General features: G+C 48.5%; 1 protein-coding gene across 1 annotated transcript in view; it reads left to right on the forward strand.

The window, feature by feature from the left end:
* Positions 1 to 14,459: 14,459 nt before the first annotated feature.
* The window catches only part of LOC137143936 (adhesion G protein-coupled receptor E5-like), a 34,661-nt gene continuing 30,156 nt past the window's right edge, over positions 14,460 to 18,964 (forward strand). The window contains exons 1-3 of the mRNA XM_067534012.1: positions 14,460 to 14,685; positions 14,785 to 14,879; positions 16,528 to 16,587. Coding sequence (XP_067390113.1) covers positions 14,849 to 14,879; positions 16,528 to 16,587 — 91 coding nt within the window. The 5' untranslated portion in view covers positions 14,460 to 14,685; positions 14,785 to 14,848. The remainder of the gene's footprint in view (positions 14,686 to 14,784; positions 14,880 to 16,527; positions 16,588 to 18,964) is intronic.

Below are 18,964 nucleotides of genomic sequence, written 5' to 3' on the forward strand. Positions count from 1 at the left end.
TAAGAAGTCCTGAGGGACTTAGAGCAGCCGGGCCATGCCCCGGTCACCTAGATTTAAGCCGTGTGCTTCCTGCGGGAAGGCTTTCCTGCTCAGCGACCCCCACGATCGGTGCCTTAAGTGCCCGGAGGAAGAGCACAGGAAAGAGAAATGTAAGATCTGCAGGGCTTTTAATCACAGGCTCAGAAGGACCAAGAGATCCAGTTAAAGCCCTGCTCATGGAGGTAGTGCTCCGCCTGGCGTCCAAGCCATCCCACTCCGCTCGGCATCCGCGTGTCACCTCAGTGCAGAGTGCACCCCTGGCACCGGGCTCGACTTGGCACCGAGCAACATCTCCGATGCCGAAGAAGAGACAGTGCCCGGAGCGTGGACACTCCCCTGCGCCGCCGATACAGGCAGGGTCGAGTGCGGAGATGCACCGACCACACCCCATTGAGTCTTCTCTGGTGCCTGAATCTCCAAACAGGGAGCCTCCCCCGATTCCTGGAAGTGGGAGAGCGCCCCTGCCGATGCCGTCGACACCGGAGGCTTTTCAGGCAGCAAGAGCCTTGTTGGCCTTGCCTACGCCACCTCCACCCCTCCCTCCGCCGAGGGAGAAGGGGCCGGTGTCCTGGGGAAAGCCTGTGTTGGGTTCCACTGAAGGGCGGTGGAGATCCCCAGTATGGGGAGAAAGATCTCTCGCCAGATGGCCACCGGGGGGTAGAGTGAGGATGCTCCCCCAGCAGTTGCTCCAGGTCGGCGTCATTGAGCCGGCCTGCTTCGACTCGGGATGCGGAATCTCCCTCTCGGCGCCGACATCAGTCCCCAGCACCAGAGGCAGCACAGGACACGAGGTGGCACTGGTCGAGTTCCACCAGGCAGCGCTCAGACAGCTCCTGCTCGGCATCCCCAGCACCGAGGAGTTCACCCGCACCAAGGCGGTGCAGAACCCGGTCACCACACGAAGACCCCGCATTGCTGGGTCCCTGACATGGAACCCAGTTGCCGGAGTCAGGATTGGCACCTCAGAGTTCGGAGCAGCGGTGGTCTCAATCACCAAGGGGCAAGTGGCACCACAAGTCCTCGGTACCTAGACGGCACTCTGGTACCGAGAGCTCTTCGGAGCGCGCCTCCATCCACGCCACCGTTTGCGGCGACAGAGGTGGTCCTCGTCGTCCTCCACGTCGCAGTTGTTGAGAGGACAGTCCCTGGCATGGCACCTGGGACCGAGGACGGCCATGGCATCGCCGGTTTAGTGGCTCGTGGTCCCACAGGGGGGACAGTCGTCGCGACAGCCAATGCCCCCACAAGGCATCACAGCAGGTGGCGCAGTCAGCCCCGGTTTGGCCCCAGGGACAGCGACCGCAACAATGGCCTGATTGGGCCCCATAGGGCATCCAGATGTGACCGGGGCCTCCATTCACCCTGTCAGCGGGGGTGCAATCCATGCCCCCAGCACAGGAGAAGACCATAGACACAGCTTCTCGGACAAGGTGTGGGCCCCATGGAGGGACCCTCTATGGGTGCATCCCTTCGGCAGGTGGGGGAGCACCCACAGGACGCGCCTTGGCAGTCCTCTTCCTCCTCCCCGGACGAGGTAGTCTCCCGGGACCACATGGCGCCACTGGAGGATTTCAGGGCGCACCAGGAGCTGCTCAAGAGGGTGGCCACTAACTTGGGGCTGGAGGCAAAGGAGTTAGAGGAGACCGATGATACCCTCTTCAGTGTGCTGGCGGTGGCTGCCCCAGTGAGGGTGGCCCTACCAGTCCACGATAGAGTCCTCAAAATTGTTAAGGCCCTGTGGCAAACCGCTTCCTTGGTTGCCCCTACATCAAAGGTGGTTGAGAAGAAGTATGATGTCCCGGCCGAAGGGTTCGAGTATTTGTTCACTCACCCAGCCCTGGGAACCCTGGTGGTAGACGCAGCCAACCAGTGGAACAGGCAAGATCAGCCTGGTTCTACTTCTAAGAACAAAAACAACAAAAAGTTAGATTTGTTTGGGAGAAAAATGTATTCCACGGCAGCCCTTCAGTTCAGGATTGCCAACCATCAGGCCCTCCTGGGGAGATATAATTTTAATTTGTGGGACTCCCTCAGGAGGTTTGCTGAGGCCCTGCCCCAGGACCAGGCCGCAGACTTCACCACTATCCTGGATGAAGGAATCACGGTGGCTAGGGCAGCGCTCCAAACAACCAGTGACGCTGCTGACTCGGCGGATAGGGCCATAGCCTCCTCCATTTCCATGAGGAGGTGCTCATGACTGCAATCCTCAGGCCTGTCCCAGGAGGTGCAGCAATCAATCCAAGACCTCCCCTTCGATGGGTTGGCCCTCTTCTCTGATCAGATCCCTCCTCCGTCCCTCTTCAGGGACCCCTCTCACAAGCGACTCCTCTTGCAGGAGGTGGACACCCTCCTCAACATAGGAGCAGTGGTTATGGTTCTTCAAGGCAGAAGGGGGAAGAGGTTCTATTCAAGGTACTTCCTTATCCCAAAGGCGAAGGGGGGTCTGAGACCCATTTTAGACCTGCGTCGTCTAAACAAATATGTCATGATCTGAAGGACTCCAGGGCCACGCTTCGCTCTCTGGGCCTGTACATGCCCCAGGCGGCAATCACGGCCCCAGGTGCAGCAGCAACCAAGGCCTCCGCCTAGGGCCTTTAAACCCTACAGAAATAGGGACAGAAATAGGGGTTTAGAAGATGGAATCAGCCCCACAGCTCATCCTCAGCCCCCCAGCAGGGACCCACCAGGGGGTTGGGCAGTCATAGGAGGCAGTTTTGATGGTGAGCCCGAGGGTGGCGCCCTTACTGCTCCCCTGTATCCGCCCTGCCCCTTCCTGAACAGGTTAAGGCCCTTCTATCCTGAATGGGCAAAGATTACATCGGACCGTTGGGTACTCGGGATAGTCTCTGGGGGCTACACCATATAGTTTACCTCTACCCCCCACAACAACCCCCTCCTCTGTCCCTCTTCAGGGACCGCTCTCACAAGCAACTCCTCTTGCAGGAGGTGGAAACCCTCCTCAACATAGGAGCGGTGGTTATGGTTCTTCAAGGCAGAAGGGGGAAGAGGTTCTATTCGAGGTACTTCCTCATCCCCAAGGCGAAGGGGGGTCTGAGACCCATTTTAGACCTACGTCGTCTAAACAAATATGTCAAACGACTCAGGTTTTGCATGATTTCCCTAGCCTCCATAATCCCTTCCCTGGATCCAGGAGATTGGTATGCCACCCTCGACCTCAAGATGCATACTTTCAAGTGTCCATCCTCCCCAGCCACAGGCGCTTCCTCCGCTTCACGATGGCTGGCTCTCACTACCAATTTACAGCCTTGCCCTTTGGCCTATCTTCAGCTCCAAGACTGTTCACCAAATGCATGGCGGTAGTGGCGGCCCACCTGAGGCGAAAGGGTGTGCAAATCTTCCCTTATCTGGACAATTGGCTGATCAGGGGCAGGTCCAGGTTCCAAGCGCAGGAGAGCGTGAACCTCACTTGCTCCACGTGCAGCAGGCTGGGACTGCTCATAAACGAACAGAAGTCCACACTAACCCCAGTGCAATGCATAGAATTCATTGGGGACACCCTGGACGCTTCCCAGGCCAGAGCCTTCCTGCCTCAGCCACGTTTCGAGGCGATGGTCTCTATCATCTCCCAGATGCACCGATGCCCCATGACAACAGCCAGGCACTGCCTACAGCTGTTAGGCCACATGGCAGCCTGCATGTACATAGTGAGACTAGCTCGCCTGAGGCTCAGGCTGCTTGAGCCGTGGTTGGCCTCGATATATATTCTGAGCAGACACCCACTAAATCGGGTGCTCACAGTTCCCCCATCCGTCCTAGCCTCCCTAGACTGGTGGAGGTCTCCCAGGACGGTGTTGAAGGGTGTCCCATTCAGGGAACTGGTCCCATTGGTCACCCTAATCTCCAACGCCTCCAATGTGGGAAGGGGAGCCCACATCAGCGCCAACCTGAGCACTCAGGGGCTCCTGCACATCAGTGTGCAGGGTGTTCCTCCGATTCCTGACAGGCAGAGTGGTGCAGGTGCTGGTCGACAACACTGCAGCTATGTTTTATATAAAGAGGCAGCTCTCTGCGAGGAAGCTACCCATCTGTGGGACTTTGCCGTGAGGCACGACTTCCACTTGACTGCCTCTCACCTCCCAGGAGTAAGGAACGATGAGGTAGATCACCTCAGCAGGTCATTTCTACCCTGCCACAACTGGTTGCTGCACCCGAAGGTAGTAACTACAATCTTCCAAAAGTGGGGTGTTCCCCAACTGGACCTATTCGCGTTGGCCTGGAAAGCAAAGTGCCCAAGGTTCTGCTCGCTCCAGGGTCGCGAGACCGGGTCTATTTCTGATGCATTCCTCATTGACTGGACGGGGACCCTCATGTATGCGTTCCCGCCCATTCTGCTCCTGCCCAAGGTCCTGCTGAAAATAAAGAGGGACATGGCAGACATCATACTCATCACTCCGGCCTGGCCGAGACAGCACTGGTTCAGCATGCTGCTGGACCTTTCGATCACCCCGCCCATGGAGCTCCCGAGGTGGCACGACCTTCTCTCCCAGGACCACGGTCGCCTGTTGCACCCGGACCTGGACTCCCTGCATCTCACGGCCTGGAGTCTCCATGGCTGACAGAGGGAGAGAGAGCCTGCTCGGTGCATGTCCAACACGTTCTGCTGGCCAGCAGGAAACCTTCTACACAGGTCATGTATCGGGCTAAGTGGAAACGATTTACCTCTTGGTCGGAGTCCCGGGGCATTTCGCCCAGCCTCTCGCCTCTGCAGGCGATCCTGCAGTACCTGCTTCAGCTAAAGCAACAGGGTCTGGCGCTCGCCTCGTTGAAGGTTCACTTGGCAGCCATTTTGGCCTTCCATCAGCCGCTAGAGGGGAGATCCCTGTTCTCCCATCCCATGTTGGTCAGGTTCCTCAAGGGTGGGGAGAGGTTGTATCCACAGGTCCACAACCCGATGCCTCCCTGGGATCTCAACCTGGTCCTCTCAAGACTCACAGGGCCCCCCTTTCAACCCATGGCTTCATGCCCTCTGCTCCTGCTTTCATGGAAGGTAGCCTTCCTGGTGGTCATTACCTCATCTTCTCAGGGCCTTGACCTGCCCTCTTATACAGTATTCTATAAGGATAAGGTGCAGTTGAGGCTGCACCCATTTTTCTCCCCATGGCAGTTTTTCCCCAAATTTTTCTCCCCGTGTTTTTCCCCAAACCACACGGTTCGGAGGAGGAGAGGAGATGGCATTCGCTGGACGTGAGACAAGCCCTGGCCTTCTACATCGAGTGTACAAAGCCATTCCAGAAATCGATGCAGCTCTTCACTGCAGTGGCGGACCGGATGAAAGGCTCACCTGTCTATACCCAGCACATCTCCTCGTGGATTCATCGTGCATCAAGTTCTGCTACAAGCAGGCGAGGGTGCTGCTTCCGGGAATCATCACAGCGCACTCAGCCAGAGCTCAAGCCTCATCTACAGCCTTCCTGGAGAGAGTGCCCCTGCAGGATATCTGCAAAGCTGCCACCTGGTCATTGGTGCACACCTTCACGTCCCATTATTCCATCATCCAGCAGGCGAGAGAGGACGCTGGATTCGGCAGAGCCATGCTTGAGGTCAGCTCAACGTTAACTCCTACCCACCTCCAAGGTATTGCTTGTTAGTCACCTCTAGTGGAATGGACATGAGAAAGCACTCGAAGAAGTAAACAAGGTTATTTACCAGTAACTGATGTTCTTCGAGATGTGTTGCTCATGTCCATTCCACAATCCACCCACCATCCCCGCTGCCGGAGTTGGCAGAAAGAGAGGACAGAGGGGCGCAAGGGCCGGCAGTGCCTCATATACCACGGCATGCGCTCGGAACTCCAGGGGGCAGCAGAGCCTGCCCTACGGGGTGTGTTAAGGGGAAAAAGGTTCCAGGAACTGTGCACAGTATCATGCACTCACCTACAGTATAATGGACATGAGCAACACATCTCGAAGAACATCAGTTACTGGTAAGTACCCTTTTTCTTTCCTCCTTTGATCCGGTACCCAGCCTAGTGGATTGGGGGAAGAGGTGGATGGGATATATCTTGGATTTAGTAAGTCTTTAAACACAGTCCCACATGACATTGTCATAAGCACACTAAGGAAATGTGGACTAGATGAAATTATCACAAAGTGGGTGCAAAGTTGGTTGGAAATCCTTACTCAAAGGATAGGTACAGGGACTAACTGCCTGGGCATCAGGACTGGATAAAAGGGTCTGAGGATCCTGGCGGATCACAAATTGAATGTGAGTCTACAGTGTGATGCTGTTGGAAAAAAAGGCAAATGTCATTGTGGGATGTATTACCAGGAGTGGTGTGGGTGAGAGAAGGAAGGTGACTGTTCTCCTCTACTTAGCACTGCAGTACTGGGTCCAGATTTGGGTGCTGCACTTCAAGAAAGATGAGGACACATTGTACAGAGTCCAGAGAAGAGCAACAGAAATGATCAGCAGTTTAGAAAACTTGACCTGTGAGGAAAGATTGAAAGAATTGGGTATGTTTAGTTCAGAAAAGAGAAGACTCGGAGAAGGAGAGGGGAAAGGACATGATAACAACCTTCAGATGTGTAAAATGTTGTTATAAAGGGTGTTAGAAATAATCAAACAGGTTGTCCCGGGGGCAGACTGGGGAGATGGATCCCTTTACTGCCTGCTCGTTCCACCTCCATGCCGGGAGTGAGCAATGAGGGGGTTACTTTACAATCCTTTTATCCATACCAGTACATTTCCAGCAACTCCCCATAGACCCTTATTTGGTTATACTGACAACTATAAAATGAATATTAACAACTACATAATGAATATAATTATACCCGTCCCTGTTTGTTGTTTACAGGATTGCCATACAGAGGTCAGGCACATCACCTTTAAACATATACATTTTACACTAACATTCTTTAAAGTAAAGACATGCCTTGGGGAGGAAGAAGAAAATGCTTTTTCCTCCCACCAACGCCTTGCACAGGAATGTCAATAAACTTATCCCCTGCCCAGATGGCAGGAGAAGAAGAGAGATAACAGACTCTAACTGAAATTCACAGAAACAAGATATGCCCTTGCCGTGACCCTGTTCCCCGTAATATGTCCAGCTTTTAACTCTTTACTCTCCTACACTCCCCCACTCTCTTTTAAAGAAAGGCCCTGGCGCCGATCTTTCCTGCACACTGGCTGGTGGGGCACTGGTCTAGGAGGCCCTGGCTCTAAATGGCCCAATGTCTTGATCCACCGGTCATGCTACAGGGAGATGAGGGAGGCAGGTTACTGACTGGACAATATGCCTAAAATTACAGTTATGGCTTTCGGGGAGAGGCTAGGATGGTGCAAATTTTTAAACATCCCATAAACATAATTAAAAAAACAACTAATATGATTAATATTCCTACAACATGAGTAATATGACTGAGGAGCGAATGAGAGTCTGTTAAGCCTTTTTGAAGTTCCCAGGCTACATCTGTCGAAGCACAGTCAGCAGGCAATTTAGCGACTAGTTGGAACGCATTGGTTACTCGGAGGGCCTGAGTTTCCAAAACCTGCGTTCTGCGTTGCTCAATTTGGAGTTGGTTTAAAAGCTGTGTCAGGCGGTCCCAGTTGATCCAGGAGGGTTCTGGTACAGCCTTAGTCCAGTTCATTGGACTTCTTGAGTGTCCTGTTATATTAAGCTGTTTTATGACCTGTATGTGGATTTGATAGGTGGAGTTTCCTAGTTGCAGGGAAAAGTTTCCCGGTCCAAACCCCACCCGTTCCACACACCTTCCATCCTTTAACCCCTGACCATTTAGCAAGGCTGATCCCTCCCAACAGAATTTATTTCCCTGTTTCACCCAGTGCTGAGGGGATACCAGTTCTATACATTGTAATGGTGGTGGTTCTTGTGACCATCCCTCCCAAGTGTTACCTTGTTCTGCCCAAATTAATCCCATTTGTGTATACCTCTGGCCCAGCTAGAAATTGTGTGTTGTTTGCTCCAACCTGCACCTGCCACACTGGCTCGTGGGACCATTGACATTTGCACCCACCCCCGAAACCTGCGTGCAATAGGGTGACAGAGGTCCAATTCCCTCTAGCTACTCTTTTTCCCCGAGGGTTGTTTGCCAGGTGGCTTTGAAAGGCCAATAGCTTTTTAATTGCTTTTCCACATTGGTACCGTTTAGTCCCGAGATGGGCATTTTGTAAGAGGTTTACAAAATGATTTGTTAAAGTTTGCTGAACCTGGTCACAAGCCTCTTTTTATAAAATAGTTTTGACACTTTCCACCAAATCTGTCATAAGGCTTTTGGTGAGGTTTCCAAGGGTTAAAATAACTGTTCCCAGCAGGTAGTTAGTGGAGCTCAGTGCAGATCCCTGCAATATCCCCCCTCTGTTCAGCAACCCCAGGACATGTTCCAGGCATTGGACTTGAGCTGCTGAGTCAGATTTCTGTAAAGAGTTCCACCCTTCCCACAAATAGTTAACAACATCCCATTGTTCTCGGAGATTAACCCCTGCTAAGTTTGTAATTGCCCACAGCAGCAATTTTTCCTACTCTGGTAAATTACGTTGCACCCTTCCCTTACACACCATACCCCTTCCTCCAGCAACCACATGCCCTTTGAGGCTTTATACTCTATTCCCAGGGGGGTTGGAGAGTAGCATTTGGGTAATCCCTCTCTTTAACCACCACTTTCCCCCACTTTTATGAAATTCTAATTCCCAATACCAAGCAAAACCGAGTGTATTATTACCCTGAATTACTACTCCCACTAGCCCTTTTTTTTCACTGCAATAACTGGGCAAATAGATACCTTAGCAGCCCCAACAACTTGTAAGAATTTCCATTTACAAAGAGACATATTACATTCCCCTCCCAACATGATCCATTTTGTTCCGTGTGAGTCTGTGATAGTTAGTCCATGGGAGGCTGAGTTCATGCGTATGAGAAAAGAGTTCAATGAGGCCTGCACCAAGTGACAGCGGGCCATTGTTTCACTTCGATGACTCCCCTGTGGGTTTCCACGGTGAGGTTGAAGATTGCTTGATGAAGTTGGTTGGCCATGTTGGTAGTATACTGAATAGCTTTACCTTTGAGATATAGTGATGAGTCTAATACTTGCAGCAGAATTAGGGGTAGAAACTCTAGATGTATGGACACTGCACGCTTGGTACGGAATGGGGTGTTTATAATAAACGTCCGAAGGCCTTTGGAGTATTGGGGTTCCCAGGTTACGCAGAGTGGCACGGTACGGCCCATGTTCCAGTCCTGGAGGTCTGAGCAGAAATTTGTTACTTGCTCCCTCTCCCCACCTCCCCAGGTTCACATTGCGAGCAGTCAATTACCCAGGGACAGTTCCCGTTCCTGGGCTGTGTAACCATAGCTGACCATTACCCATATTAATTGTACAGCTCTGGAGGATCATAAAATCATAGAATATTAGAGTTAGAAGGGACTCCAGGAGGTCATTTAGTTTAACTCCCTGCTCAGAGCAGGACCAACCCCAGCCAAACCATCCCAGCCAGGGATCTGCCAAGCCGCAGCTCAAAAACCTCTAAAGATGGAGATTCTCCCACCTCCCCAGGTAACCCATTCCAGTGCTTCACCATCCTCCTAGTGAAAAACGCTTTTTTTTTTTTTTTTTTAATATTTAACTTAGACTTCCCCTACTTTAACTTGAGACTATTGCTCCTAGTTTTGTCATTTAACTACTATTGAAAACAGCCTAGCTCCATCCTCCCTGGACCTTTTTTCAGGTAGTTAAAAGCTGCTATCAAATTTTCTCTCATTTTTCTTTTTTTTGAAGATTAAACAAACCTAGTTTCCTTCAGCCTCTCCTCATAAATGTTGTGCTTCAGCACCCTAATAATTTTTGTTGCCTTCCACAGGACTCTCCCTAACCTGTTAACATTCTTTTTGTAGTGGGGGACCCAAAACTGGACACAATACTTTAAATGTGGCCTTACCAATGCCGAATAGAGAGGAATAATTACTTCCCTTGATTTGCTGGCAATGCTCCCCACAATTTTAATAGTTAAATGGAGACCCGCTGCCCAGGTACCGTGGACAAGGTGTTACCAGATGCAATTTCATCCTTGGGGTATGCTCATTTATTAGGGTTACCTTCCTGGAAGGGGGTGTGATTCTAGGGGTGTGATTCTACTAATGTACTGCTTTTTTACTTGTGTGTTCATAGGGGTACAAGCCCCCTCGCAATGGAGCTATCCTGCAGGACCTAAGGTTTTCAGGGCGGGGTTCCTCCAGCATCAGATTCAAATAAACCCCCCCACAGATACACACACACATTTCAGATTAACTGAGTGCGTCTGAGTGGACCGGGCTATCAGCACTGTGTCAGCCGACCCCTTTTGTGTCCCTGAACTCAGCAGGCTGGGTGACACCACACTTTCAGTGGCTACCCTTATATGCCCCTTTGCCACGCACCAGAATAGAGCACACTTCTTGAGCAGGCTGGATCCAAACAGCACTTTTCGTCTACTCCCCTCTATCTGCCCCTGGACTCAATCAGGCTGGGTCAAACAGCGCTTGAGCCGCACCCTTATTTGCCCCTGGACCCCATAGGCTAGGCAGAGTAGCACTTCCTGGTTGTCCCCTTCATAAGCCCCTTGACACCACAATTGTTCTATCAGTAACCCCCTTGATGAGCAAACCCCATAGGATTTTTTGGGCACTCCAGAGATCTTTGGCTTATGTAAGAGAAGCATTACTACAGAGCAAGATAGGGGCCAAGAACACAAAGGAGTAAATGCAGTTTGGAGAGAAAGAGAGAGAAAGTGGCAACCAGCTCGATTATAACAGTTATTTTATTGCTAGGTATATAAAACTTATGATACTAATAGTAATACCATACAAGGAGAGAAAAACAATCAAATGTTTACAATACTACACAATTACAGTTGAGGTATTGGAGAAAGCTATCCCAGGTTTGATTACAAAAGTAGAAAGTTATACCTGGAATAAGAAAGAGAGAGAGGGGGAGAGAGAGTGTGTTGGGGGAAGAAGGGGGTGCAGTCTCACCACTCCATGCAGCTCAGAGGTTCCCAGGAACAGGCTTAGAGTCGGGAGCGCTTTTAGTCTGGCAGAGTCCCCAGCATGATCAGTCAGGAAGAGAAGACAGGTTACAGTGGAACTGATGCAGAGTTTGGATCCAAGCATCAGAACAGAAGTTTGAACTGTGACAGGGGATTTTTGTAGACCTCAGGTTTGTTTATGGATAAACAATGTCTAGACAAAAGGAGCTGATCATTCCTGGAAGGGCATTTTCCCTTGAGAGAGAGGTCCCAATGCAACCAGGATATAGTGGTTTGCATACCAATAACTAGAATGGTCTGATAACTGTGGAGCTGGATGTGCACAGGTGTTAGTTCATTTACATCGAGAGGAGAGATTTCCCAACATGCAGTGCTTCCCTGCTTCAGCAATCCCAGAGTTCAGTGCGTTTTCCATCTTCTATGTAGATGAGGCTTTGGTATGCTCCCTTTCTACATCTTTGTTGTAGATGAGGCATGTGGAGTTGTATCACCCTTGATGGGAGGGTTTTCCACTGCCTTTTCATATTGAAATGCCTTTGGTTTCTGGTTCAAGCATGGGCTGCGGAGTGGGGGGAGGAGGGGTATTCAGAGGAGCCAGCCCTGGTTCTCCAAGAACACAGAACTGCTAGGTAACAATGGTGGCTTGAGGAAGCCTCCTTGAACCATGCTGGTATTAGCATAGCACTTTGAGAAGCCCATGCCAAAATTATGTCGTCTTGTTATTGAGGCATTTAAAAAAAAATTAAATACTTAGTAACAAAGCTAAGCAACACTAGCTGTTTGTGTTTGCTTAATATTTTTTATACTATAATTTTTACACACTTACATTTTTATTTTGTACATTTAGAAACAGTCAAATTTTAATGGAAACCCCTTATTTCCTTTTGTAAATTTGACCAATTGTTTAGTACTTAAATGATTTAAATTAGATTGTTCCTTTTCCTGCTGCCCGCAGCAGTTATTTACAATTAATTGTTTACAGACGATTTCTTCAGGAAAAGGGCCCATTTTCCTTCAGAATAGCTGTAACGGCTACTGGGGACAAAAACATGGTAGTAGCCACTACCTGATCCCTTTGTGTAATTTGTTTAATTATTACGTTTCCACACAATGTGACTGTACCAAATAATACATATATTTACCTTATTTAATATTAAACTAAAATATTTTTATAACATTATTACCTTTATACCATTTTCACAACTATCACCCTTTAACAATTTCACAACTTTTAACTGTTTAATTGTCCTCAACTTTTGTAGTATTAATTCTTACAAAGGCTACCTTTAACTCCTCTCCTTTTCTTAAATTACTTACTTTTGCATTCAATTAAACATATTTTAGCTTTATTATATTATTCTTTGCTGCCATAGCTTGAACATTTCACTGGCAACATCGGTTTGTGACAGTAAACCTTCCATTCTTTTACTGTATTTATCAGCCATGGTTTTTAATGAGCTGCATTCTTAAGAAGGCGTATTGTGATTGTAAAACTTGAGCCACCAAGTGCAATCTTTGCAACACAGCTGCCTTAGTCTGTGCTTTGTCAAAAACTTTTTACTTTCAAAGTATATTCAAAATTCCCTCCACTAAAATTTCAGAAAATCAAAAATGCAGGGGGGGGGAGGTGAAAAGCAACCAACTAATTCTGTGAAATCATATCCAAGCACAGGCTAACCACACCAATATTCCTTAACATTCCAACTGTGGCTTTAACCCTTAGCTCTCAAACAAGAAGAAAAAGTGACAGGAAGGGGAGGTGGGAGAAGAAGCAGAGAAAAGGGGGGAGGACGGAAGAAAAAGCAGAGAAAGACTTAGGAAGAAGAAAAACTTAAGCAAAAAAAAAAAAAAGGTACAGAAAGCAACAGAAATCAGTGGGGCTCCTTGGAAGTGGGGCTCCTTGGAAACTTGCACCCCTAAAGCCTTTATCCTGGCTCTGAAAAAAGAATGGGAGTTGCTGCCACAGCCACCGGAGTGAAACTGGGGGTGTTAGCAATCCTTTTCAGCCGTCCCAAGGCTGTGCTCCAGGATTTTTCTGCTAACATTTTTTGCTGATTTACTAGCTCCTCCAGATCAGATTGGCTGTCCCTGTTTTGACGGACGGTGGGGCCCTCTTCTCCATCCAATTGGGGACCAGTGGGAATTTGGATACCAGACCAGCGGGAAAGATCCGCGTCAGTGGGGGTATTGGGAACAGTCACGATAGGACAAACAGGGTTATTGTGACTGAGTTTATCCTCATAGGCTGGGGGGGGGGAGGGCACAGGGACTAAACTGAAGGGGAGACTAAAGGGGGGACAGGGTAACAGAAGTTTGCTTTAAGGCGTCCTCTTGACCCTTCTGGGCCAGGTTCTCTGACTTAAGGCAGTTAAACTCTTCCATGTGGCTCTTAGCCATTCTAACAGCAAGCACACCATAATAATTAATTGTGCGCTGATCCTCTGTAATTTGTACCAAAATAGCTTTTTCCTTATCCTGGGAAGATCTGGACTTGAGGAGGGTTTCCACCCACCCCTGGATGGCTGGCCAGTCCTGACATCCTCCAGGAGGCACTCCATTCAGCCCCCAAAACTTCCCTACCAAATTAATATATTCCCTGACTGTGATTACTATAAAAGGCCCATCCAACATACCCTTATTCATGGTGAGGAGTGTTGATCAGGCACTTCTCTACCCTGGGATCCTGTTCGTGATGCTAGATGTTAGAAATAATCAGGTTGTTCCAGGGGCAGACTGGGGAGATGGAACCCTTTATTGCCTGCTCGTTCCACCTTCACACTGGGAGTGAGCAACGAGGGGGTTACTTTACAGTCCTTTTATCCATACCCAGTCTGTAAATGTATACATTTTCAGCAACTCCCCATAGATCCTTATTTGGTTACATTGACAATTATAAAATGAATATTAACAACTACATAATGAATATAATTATACCCGCCCCTGTTGTTGTTTACAGGATTACCATACAGAGGTCAGGCACATCACCTTAAAACCTATACATTTTACACTAACATTCTTTGAAGTAAAGTAAAGGCTTTAAAGTAAAGGCTTTGCACAGGAATGTCGATAAACTTATCCCCTGCCCAGATGGCAGGAGAAGAAGAGCGATAACAGACTCTAACTGAAATTCACAGAAACAAGATATGCCCTTGCCATGACCCCGTTCCCTGTAATTTAGGCCTGGCCACTTGTCCTGCTTTTAACTCTTTACTCTCCTACAAATACGACTGTGATCATTTGGTTCCCATGTCCACCTAGGGCAGAACCAGAAGGAATTGGCTTAGTTAGCAGCAAGGGAGATTGTTCTTGGATATTAGGAAAAGCTTTCGAAGTCTAAGGATAGTTCAGCTCTGGAACAGGTAACCTAGGGAGGTCGTGGAATCCCCATCACTGGAGGTTTTTAAGAACAGATTGGACAAACACCTGCCAGGGATGTTCTAGGTCCTGCCTCAGTGCATGGAGATGGACTAGTTGACCTCCTGAGCTCCCTTGCTACTCTACATTTCCGTGATTCTACAATTCTGTGAAATGGCGCTAGACCTTCTGCACTGTGCTCAGTTTCCCCCCATAGGTTTTCAGTGACTCAGCAAAGCAAACTATTCTGGGGCTGGGAGATACGGTTAGTCAGAAGGAAGGAGAACAGGCATGGTGAGAAGGCAGTGCTGTCCTGTGTGCAGTGCTGTTGATTGATATGATCTAATGCAACACGACGTAAGTTAACTTGCTTTCCTGTCCAATTTCTCCAAGATAAGGAGGCTGCAAAACTCAGACTCCTCAGAGCTCATCCTCTCCCGTTAGCGGCTGAGCCACCATGGGAACCCGTGGTGACACGTATCCATTGGGTGAGTGGAACAAAGGCCATGGGCTGAACTCCGGGGTGGGAGTAGGAGAATCCAGAGGGGTCTATGGGAATGTCTGCACTGGAGCTGGAAAGTGAGTGTTCCAGCTTGAGAAGACATAGCTTTCATCTAGCTACGTGCTACAACTAGAAGTGTTGCTGTGGTGGGGGGAGGGACTAGCCCCCTGTTTATGTACTTGTTCTCTTGGATGGGATCATAGTCAGGGTCGCGAGCCCCTCCTGTTACTGCGCTTACTACGGCCACACTTCTATTTTTAGCGTGCGAGCTCGATCAGAGGGAGAGCGGGTGTGACTCCTCGAGCTGGAATTTACACTGATGAGTGTGCTACATGGTGACAGGTGGCAGTTGCACAAGTGGAATTTCCAGTGTAGCCTGATTTTAAGTATATTAGTTATTTCATAGGGTTATAGGTTTGCCAATTGCTTGGATTAGAAGGTTCTTGTCCTAAATCAGGCTCCAGAAGAATTTTATAAGGACCCCTGGGTGTACAACAGGAAGTTTCTTAGTGATAACCAAATTTGTATAATTTTATAAGTTTTATTAAGATAACATAAAATGATAGACAAATAACTGATATAGAGAAAATAAACAATTAAATGGATAATGGATAATACAATCTTAATTTTAGGGACTCATATAATATATATATTTTTATGATATGCTTTGGATTCTTATACTCATGCCCTTCCCTGGTTGAGAGAGATGTTTGATTCCTCAACTCTTGAGTAGAGGGGTGGAATAAGCACTGCTAGAGAGCTAAGAGCTATAAACTAAGACTACAAATAAGACTATAAAATGAAAAAGGAAAAATTTTAACACAAACTGAAAGAAGCTTCAAGCAAGAGTAGATGACGATCGCCCTAAATAGCATGATTTCCCCCTTCTTATACCCCAAGAAGATGGGTCCTCCTTCTAAGTCCACATTTGGATTGTCCACCCCCAAATTATTGGTGTATGCATACTCTATAGGCTGGTAGGTTCATGAATATTAAGGATATCCATGACATTTTACTTCCCATTTCAAAGATTCCATTACATCACCTTTTATGCCTGACATTATTACTTTCAACACTTGTCTAGGCCAAAGGTCCCGAGTATATGTATGCTAACTGCTAACTCATTTCGGACAAACATGACCATATATGTCTTGTTTTTGTTATACCGTCAACACTTTCAACACCAGTTCCCGAATATGTGTATAATAATAATAATGTAGCTGTCATCCAGGATGTCCTGTAAGGTAACTTGCATTACAGCAAAATATATATAAATGTATAATTCTATTATAATCACACAGTCATACTTAAATCTATAAGAAAAGATATATATCTTTATATAATGCAAGCAAGCAGGCTAGTTCTATAGGCTACACCAGGTAGCTGGTTAAGCCAGTTTTCCGTAGTGGCACAAAGCTGGAGTTCCTACATATTATTACAATAATCCTAGTTATTAATGAAATAATTGACTTAATTGGATTTATACCAGAATCACAGTGGGGTAAACAAGCAAAATTTGGTCCATAGACGGGGCCGGAAGTCCCCTCTCTCTCTCTCTTTCTCTCTCTCATTTTTTTGCTTATTTCTGTGTATAACATTTTAAAATCACATCTTTATTTTTTATTTCTTTCAAGTATTTCTCCTCCTCATCCTATTCCCCTCTCCACCACCAGGGAGCACCCAAACGTCGACCGGTAAGTTCCCTGGCTGGCAGAATGTAATGCTGTATGTGACGCGTTTGTGCCCATCACATGAGAGCCCCACACAGAATGTGTCTCTGCCATGAAACTGACGCAGGCTTGGCAGCTCTCAGTGGCATTCCTGAGACTGTAATTGGGGGTGGGAAGTAATTGGATCTGGGTAATTGGGAATAGTTGGATTGTTTAGGTGGAGGTTAAATCTATTTCTGAAGTGTTGACCAATGTATGCTGGGCTAATAGAATATATCACATTATCAATAGATATGATTCACATTACATATATTAATACTGATAGGATGTGCTTAATGCATATAACATTGTATTGCATATACACTTCTAGCAGTTACATGGCCTACAGTGGCCTGTTTTTCTATAATCTTGTTCACCTCTGCTAAGGATCCCATAACACCTTGCATTAGCTTAACTAGCCAGGAAAACTGTCAGGATCAGAACATAGGGGGTTCTACCAAGGAACAGGCAGGGAGTTACTCTCACTGGAATGTCCAAAAGATAAAGACAATATACATGGGACAAGCCGAGCAGCTGCCGTCCCACTCTTGCTCCGTGGAATGCATGTGTCCAGAATAAAGAGATAATGGGCACAGTCTGATACAAGAGAAACAAGGTAGAAAGATGGTTGGTTAAGACTAACCTCAGAGGATGGCTACGGTACCTTTTTCCGTGTAAAGAGCTTGGGTATGAAAAGGACAGCTTTAGGGGTGTGACTTTGGAAGCAAGCCTTCTTCGTACAGTGAATTCAACACTGCTGCACGAGATGGGTTCCTGGAAACTGGAGCTGTATTTAACCTTTTTCCCTGTAATATCCTATTACTGACTTTTAGCAATGAACCTGACTGGTGCTGGTTATCTGGTCTCTTGAATGTATTGCACAACCAAGCAAAGTGCGGTTGAGCAGCTGGCTGTACGGTTTGCCAACAGAAGAGAAAACCCAGACCCTTCAGAACTGGGAAGGTCTACGGGCCACATCCCACCTCGAGTAAATCAGCAGAGCTCCACTGATGTTAAAGGAGTGATGCCAGCCTACACCCGCTGAGGATCTGGCTCCTCCGTGCGTGGGCTTTAGTTCCTTTACGTCCATTTGTCCATTCAGTCTCCCTCACCCCCTCTGTTTACGGGTTCTACCTTGCCACGAGACACACCGTCTTTTCACCAGGATTCCTCCTTCCGCCGCATCGCACTGAGCCATCTCCTCATGGTGTCACTAGGCCTCGCCCCCTACTCAAGGCTTGGCAGTGCAGACAGCCATAGCTGGAACCCAGCAGGCTGGCCCAGAGGGTGGCACTGAGATGTGATGCCACAACTCTGCATGTGTGGGGAGCTCGGGACAGCTCCCTGGGGCTGGGACAGCAGGAGGCCGTGAATCGAGATTGAGGGGCACTGCTGTGGCGGTGGTTGTGGGGGAATCGCAGGGCTAGAGGAGCAGGGGTTCTGGGTCAGGACTGAGTAGAGCAGTGGAAATGAGGAAGCTCAGGATGGGAATGTGGGTCAGGATATAGCTGTCCTGGAGAGCAACACACAGTCCCTGCCTGCGTTACACCTGACTGGAGCAGGGTAGATGTGTGCAGGAGAGAGGAGGAGGTGCCCTGTGTAACCCTCATCTTCCCTTCCCAGCTCCAGTTCAGATCAGAGGAATGTTTGTTTTTATTAGGAAAAAAATTGTGCGGGAGGGAGATGAAATAATTTTTTAAACGAGAAATTCCCGTTTTCCGGTTCGAAGTGACTTTTCAGATTGAAACAGAGGCTAATGAGAGTGACTGCAACCACTGTGGAGAAGAGAAAAATTGGGTGAAATTGAAAATGTTTCATGTGAACCGATGCCAGGCCCTGGTGGCTCGTCCCGTTTGCACTACCCGGGGAGTCCAGGTCTCCTGTGCAGTGGGAGAAACTTGCTGCCAGGCAGTGGATGGTAGCAGAGCTGTTTGCCAGGCGCCCAGGGATAAGAATCAGTGAATGGGGCGTGTGAAAGGAGTCGGTCCCGCTGTGTGTGTGTGTTTGGGGGGAGCTGCTCTGCACTAGCTGCCCTGTCCAGCTGTTCTTGCCCCTCCAGGTACCTCTGAGAGCTGCAGCAACCACCTGTCACACCTGCCAAACACTAAGTGTGTGAACAGCACCCACTCCACCTGCCGAGACGGATACCGGCCGAGTGGGAATCCAATCTTCAGCGATCCAACAGCCACCTGTGACGGTAACAGGGCTCCTGCCTTGTTCTTGGTGGGGTGGACCAGAGCAGCCAACTCTAGGGCCTGTTGTGCGGATCGGGCAGTTCGGTGCAGGAGCCTATCATATGGACCAGTCTGAACCCCAGCTTGTCCCTTAATCAGCCCTAGTGGCAGAGGCCCAACAGATCCCT

The sequence above is a fragment of the Emydura macquarii genome, unplaced genomic scaffold, assembly GCF_026122565.2.
Source record: "Emydura macquarii macquarii isolate MOO-44397 ecotype Brisbane River unplaced genomic scaffold, CSIRO-AGI_Emac_v2 contig_3366, whole genome shotgun sequence".
NCBI classification, from domain to species: Eukaryota; Metazoa; Chordata; order Testudines; family Chelidae; genus Emydura; species Emydura macquarii.